This window comes from Bufo gargarizans, chromosome 3 (assembly GCF_014858855.1).
Source record: "Bufo gargarizans isolate SCDJY-AF-19 chromosome 3, ASM1485885v1, whole genome shotgun sequence".
In the NCBI taxonomy this organism is placed as follows: Eukaryota; Metazoa; Chordata; class Amphibia; order Anura; family Bufonidae; genus Bufo; species Bufo gargarizans.
The window spans coordinates 245,666,210-245,671,751 of record NC_058082.1 but is presented as its reverse complement, the minus strand read 5'-3'; the positions used below and the strand labels follow the sequence as shown (position 1 = coordinate 245,671,751).

The 5,542-nt window shown below is 56.5% G+C and overlaps 1 protein-coding gene across 1 annotated transcript; it reads left to right on the top strand.

The window, feature by feature from the left end:
• Positions 1-405: 405 nt before the first annotated feature.
• LOC122932041 lies at positions 406-5,258 on the top strand. The gene is made up of 2 exons (XM_044286203.1): positions 406-1,110; positions 4,567-5,258. The coding sequence occupies exons 1-2, from the start codon at positions 429-431 to the stop codon at positions 5,163-5,165; spliced, it is 1,281 nt and encodes a 426-aa protein (XP_044142138.1). The 5' UTR covers positions 406-428; the 3' UTR covers positions 5,166-5,258.
• The last annotated feature ends 284 nt before the right edge of the window (positions 5,259-5,542 follow it).

Here is a 5,542-nt window from a genome sequence, read left to right as displayed (position 1 = left end):
GACAGGGCCCATCGTGATGACATTTTCACCGCCTGATCTTCTCAATTAAAGTGCAGAGAGCGGAGCATTTGAAGACAAAGTGATCCTGGTGCTCCTAGAGGCTCATTTGTATATATTAAAACACAATTTTCTCAGAAATGCAGGTACATTTGAACATGTGACCAACACAGATGCCTTCAGCTGCCAAGTGCACATACAACACGTGGCACTGGGAGAGTCAGTCCGGACGAGGAGCGCAGCGGTGGGGAAGGACGTCCATGAAGAGGCTTGGCTGGGCAGGACTGGTGAGGAAAGGGTTAGTGGGGAGTGGGGGCGGGAGCGGTGGTGAGGCGCGAGTTGCTTGGGCGACGGGGGGCGTGGCCAGCGGAGAGAAGAAGGAACGAGGCGGAAGTGGGTGCAGTCTGGCCAGGAGACGGAATCGGAGCAGCATGTCGGCGCCTGGACTGTCAGTAGAGGAGATGTTGGAGAGGCTGAGGAGGGAAGCGGAGGTGCGGGGGCCTGGCTGGCTGCAGGAGCAGGTTGGTGCCTGCATAGTTTCACCTGCTCCTGTGGCTTCCCCTAATGTTCGGGCTGCCCGGCCGCGGCGTGGTATTCCTCCGGCGCGCCTAAGCCCTGAAGTCACCCCCCGGGCCCGGCGCCGAGTAGGGAGCCCCTCTGTGGACCCTCGGCGGCGGGGAGCGGCCGCTAGGGCTTCTGCGAGCCGCTCCCGCCGTGGGAGGAATCCCGATACGCGGCGGGGCCCTGTGAGGAGTGGGACGCCCCTTCCCCCACTCCCTGCGGCCGTGCAGCAGGATTCGGGACCGGGAACGGTGGACCGGCCCAGTCCCTCCTTTAGCGGGCGGTCCACTCGGCTGTTTGAGGAGGATCGGGTCCCTCGGACTGCGTTGGTGGAGGACGAATACCGGCGCAGGTCCAGAGAAGATTTGAGCAGCGTGGATGAAGGTCCCCTTGCAGTGGCGGAGGCTCGGTGTCCGGCCAGTGTGGTGCAGAGGGTCGTGCAAGTGGTCCAGGAGGAGCAGCCGTCGACGTCCAGGAGCTATGATGGAGCAGTGTCCGTGCGGCAGGAGTCAGGACCTTCGGCAGCGGGAGTCACAGCGCCCGTGGTGCCTGGTGAGATTGCTTGGGGCTCCATGTTAGGGCAGGGTCTCCCGGTGGGTGGGGGGGGGACCATGGGGGAGTTTGGTAAGGGTTTGGGGCAGTTGTTGGGGGGATTGGCGGGATGGTTGTCGGGGATGGGAGCTGGTGGGGGGTCTCCGGCGCCTGGGTGGGGAGTGGGGCCGGGGTCGGGGGTTGGTGCGCGGGGGGTTGCGGCTAGGTTGGGGTCGGTGTCGGTTGAGACGCAGGCGGGTGGAGAAGGGGAGGGGCAGAGGTTGGATGATAGGGCTCGCGGTGAGGTGTATGTGTGCTTTGAGGGGCCGCTGGGGGCTCATTTGAAGCAGGAGGTGAGGGAAAAGATTTGGAAGGGCGAGTATGTGGAGATATTCTCGCTGCTTCCGTTAGAAAGGTTTAATTTGGATAGAGGAAAGAAGGACGAAGGAAAAAAAGAGGAGGAGGAGAAGCGGCGGCACCGTTTGATCCCACGGACTTTTGCTAATTGGCTTCAGGCGTTTGCCATATTAGCAAGTGTCATTGGGGAAAGGGCTCCGGAATGTTGTTCGGCGCTTTTTTGCTACCAGGACGCTATTGGGGAGGCGTATAGAGTTTATGGGGGGGTGGGCTGGCTCAGGTACGATGAGCAGTTCCGGCAGCGTAAGGCGGTTAGGCCTGATATCCGGTGGGATCATAAGGATATTGGGTTGTGGTTGAGGGTGACGGCGCCTCCTAGGGCTGGGCAGTCCTTTCGGGGGGAGTCCGGGGGATCTTCCCCGGGGGCGTTGGCAGCGGCATCGGCTAAAGGGTTGTGTTTCCTTTTCAACGAAGGAAATTGCAGATTTGGGGCCAAGTGCAAGTTTAAGCACGAGTGCACGGGGTGTGGGGGAGCGCATGGAGCTAACCGTTGTTTCAAAGGGGGACGGAATAAGGGGGGGGATGGTTCTGGAAAAGGGACGGACGCCGGTGCGGGTGGAAGAGATGCAGGGGTTCCTAGATAGGTACCCGGATCGGGTTGCGGCTGGTTTGTTGGGGGATGGTTTTAGGTTTGGTTTTCGGATTCCATCGGTTGTCACGGCGGGGCCTGTGGTTCTTAAGAATCTCAGGTCTGCGCTTGTTCATGCGGATGTGGTGACGGAGAAGTTGAGGAAGGAAGTGGAGTTGGGGCGGATGGCGGGTCCGTTTAAAGAGCCGCCGATTGGGGGGTTGAGGGTGTCTCCGCTGGGGGTAGTGCCGAAGAAGGAGCCGAACAAGTTTCGGCTCATTCATCATTTGTCTTACCCGAAAGGTGCGTCGGTCAATGATGGTATAGATCCTGATCTTTGTTCAGTGGTTTACACCTCATTTGATACGGCTGTGAAGTGGGTGAGGCGGTTGGGGCAGGGGGTGTTGATGGCTAAGGTTGATGTGGAGGCGGCTTTTCGCCTGCTTCCAGTACACGTGGAGAGCATGGGATTGTTGGGTTGTTTTTGGGAGGGGGAATATTTTGTGGATCGGTGCTTGCCGATGGGCTGCTCTCTTTCGTGTGCATATTTTGAGACCTTTAGCACCTTTTTGGAATGGGTAGTGGTGGAAGTTTCCGGTTGTGCCTCCGTTATCCATTATTTAGACGATTTTTTATGTTTAGGGCCGGCGAATTCCCGGGTTTGTTCTTTGTTGTTGCATACAGTGCAGTCGGTTTTTGCGCGATTTGGGGTTCCGTTGGCGCAGGAGAAGACGTTGGGTCCGGTGACGGAATTGTGTTTTTTGGGGATTGTGATAGATACGGAACGGATGGAGTGTAGGCTTCCCCAGGATAAGTTGGTGGATTTGCGTCAGGAGATTGATAGGGCCATTGGGAGGGAGAAGATTAGGTTGCGGGAGTTGCAGTCATTGTTAGGTAAATTGAATTTTGCTTGTCAAATTATGCCTATGGGTAGAATTTTTTGTAGAAGGTTGGCCGCGGCTACGGCGGGTGTGTCGGTGCCGTATCATTTTATCAGGTTACGTAAAGAGTTAAAAAGGGGATCTGAGGGTGTGGGCGGAGTTTTTGGGTCAGTACAATGGTAGGTCTTTGGTGATGGCGGAGTTGTGTGATAGCGTGGATTGTGAGTTATATACAGACGCGTCCGGGGGGGTGGGGTTTGGTGCCTATTGCCAGGGGCAATGGTGTGCGGGTACGTGGCCAGAGTCGTGGGTAAGTCGTGGGTGGGTAAGAAACATGGCCTTGTTGGAACTTTTTCCCATTGTGATGGCGGTGGTGTTGTGGGGCGAGAAATTGGAAAACAGGAAGGTGCGCTTTCATTGTGACAATTTGGGGGTGGTTCAGGCTATTAACAGTTTGTCCGCATCTTCCCCGCCGGTGGTTAGGCTGTTACAGTTTTTGGTATTGCAGTGTTTGTCGCTTAACGTGTGGTTGGTGGCGGAACATGTGGCTGGAGTGGCTAATTCAGTGGCGGATTCTCTTTCTCGTTTGCAGTGGGAGCGGTTCCGGCTTCTTGCGCCAGAAGCGGAGGCGGAGGGTCTGCAGTGTCCGGCGTGGCTGTGGGCGATCCTGGAAGAGAAATGATGGGGTTGTTGAGGGATTCGTTGAGTCCGGGTACTTGGAGGGAGTATGGTAAGGCGTGGACGACCTGGGAGGCGTGGAATGGGACGTGGGGAGCTGGCGGAGTGGACGGCGAAGTGCGGTTGTTGATGTTGTTGGGGCAGTTGAAGAGTGAGGGGTGGTCGGTGTCCAGGGTGAGTCATCTTGTTTCAGGTATAGCGTTTGGTTTTAAGTGGCGGGGGCTGGCTGATTTGACTAAGAGTTTTTTGGTGCGACAGGTTTTGAAGGGTTGGCGTAGGGGTGCGGGCAGGGTGCCGGATTGTCGGAGGCCGGTGTCTTTTGAGTTGTTGGTGCAAATGGGGGACAGGTTGAGTGGTGTTTGTAGTTCGGGGTGGGAGCTAGGGCTATTTAAGGCGGCGTTTGCTTCGGCGTTCTTTGGGGCTTTTCGCTTGGGGGAGTTGGTGTGTGGGAGTGTTAGGAGAGCGGGGGGCCTTAGGAGCGAGGATGTTGAGTGTGTGGGGGATAGGTTGCATATTCGGATTCGCAGGTCTAAAACGGATCAGGAGGGTAGGGGGCTGCGTTTTACGTTGTTTGCAGTGCCGGGGTGTAGTATGTGCCCGGTGAGGTGTGCGGAATCGTATGGCGCGAGGCTGGGGAGGGATGAGGTCCCGTTTCTGAGGCATGAGGATGGTTCCTTTTTGTCTCGGTTTCAGTTTCTGGCGGTCTTTAGAAAATGTTTGACGGTTTTGGGGGTGCCGGTCAAGGATTATTCTGGGCATTCATTCAGAATTGGTGCGGCAACTGAGGCAGCCAGGGTGGGCGCCAGTGAGGAGGTGATTAGGCGGATTGGGCGTTGGGAGTCGGTTCGCTTTAAATCGTATGTGCGGCCTGCATTGTTGTAGAGTAAGGAGGTGGGAGGTGATGTTGATTTTGTCCCCTTTTTGTGTTCACAGGTCGGATGGCGGCGGCGTTGGTGTGGATTTTGGGGCACTCCTATGTGTTCTGGGGTGCGATTAGAGCGGATGTGAGGCCGAGTGGGCGGCAGTTGGGGGTGAGTCCGGAGTTGGCTACGGTCCGGTGGTTAGGCGTCAGAGGTATGTTGTGGGGCGGAGTGTTGAGGGAGGTGCATCGTTTCGTTCGTTTAGATCGTCCTCCTGATGTGTTGGCGTTGCACGTGGGGGGGAATGATTTAGGGAAGCGTCCGTTTAGGGAATTGGTTCGGGATGTCAAGTTTGACTTGCTCAGGATTTGGGCGTTGTTTCCGGGGGTTATCATTGTCTGGTCTGATATTGTGCCGCGTAAGGTGTGGAGAGGAGCGAGGTCGGTAGAGAGCCTGAATAAGGCTAGGATTAAGGTGAACAGAGCGGTGGGCCGTTTTATGGCGAGGAATGGTGGTGTGGTGGTGCGGCATGAGGTATTGGAGAAGGGTGAGGGTGCGTTTTGGAGGGCAGATGGGGTGCACCTGAATGCGGTGGGTACGGATTTGTGGGCTCTGGGGCTCCAGAGTGGAGTGGAGATAGCTTTGCGGATGTGGAGGGACGCGCAGGGTTGAGGTAGTCAAGCTGCGCGTTCTTGGAGGCGGGGGAGGTCCTTGAAGTGGTGAAATATGGTGGTACTTGAGGATGGGAGGGCCCCGCGGGAGGGGCTGGACTCTCATTGAGGAGCTGATAGGAACTAAGTACGCGTCCATCAGTTGCTGCCTCCGAGCTCGGTTCAACGGCTGGGGGCAAGATGGAGACGCAGGTGTTCCAGTGGTTATAAAGTTATTGGGGCTTCTAGGACCTCCCTCGTCAGGGGTTAACTCATGTTATATTTATGTTGTATTTATTTAATAAACGGCTGCTGTGGCCGATTAAATCCAAGCAGTGGTGTGGTGTGTTTTATTTATATAGGGCAGGGTGAGGGGTGGAGGTTATGGGATGGGTAGGC

Excerpts from the sequence above, each read along its gene's own strand:
- LOC122932041 (XM_044286203.1), top strand. The coding sequence starts at position 429 with ATGTCGGCGCCTGGACTGTCAGTAGAGGAGATGTTGGAGAGGCTGAGG. Across the intron at positions 1,111-4,566 it reads CACAGCGCCCGTGGTGCCTG|GTCGGATGGCGGCGGCGTTG; the intron begins GTGAGATTGCTT and ends TTGTGTTCACAG.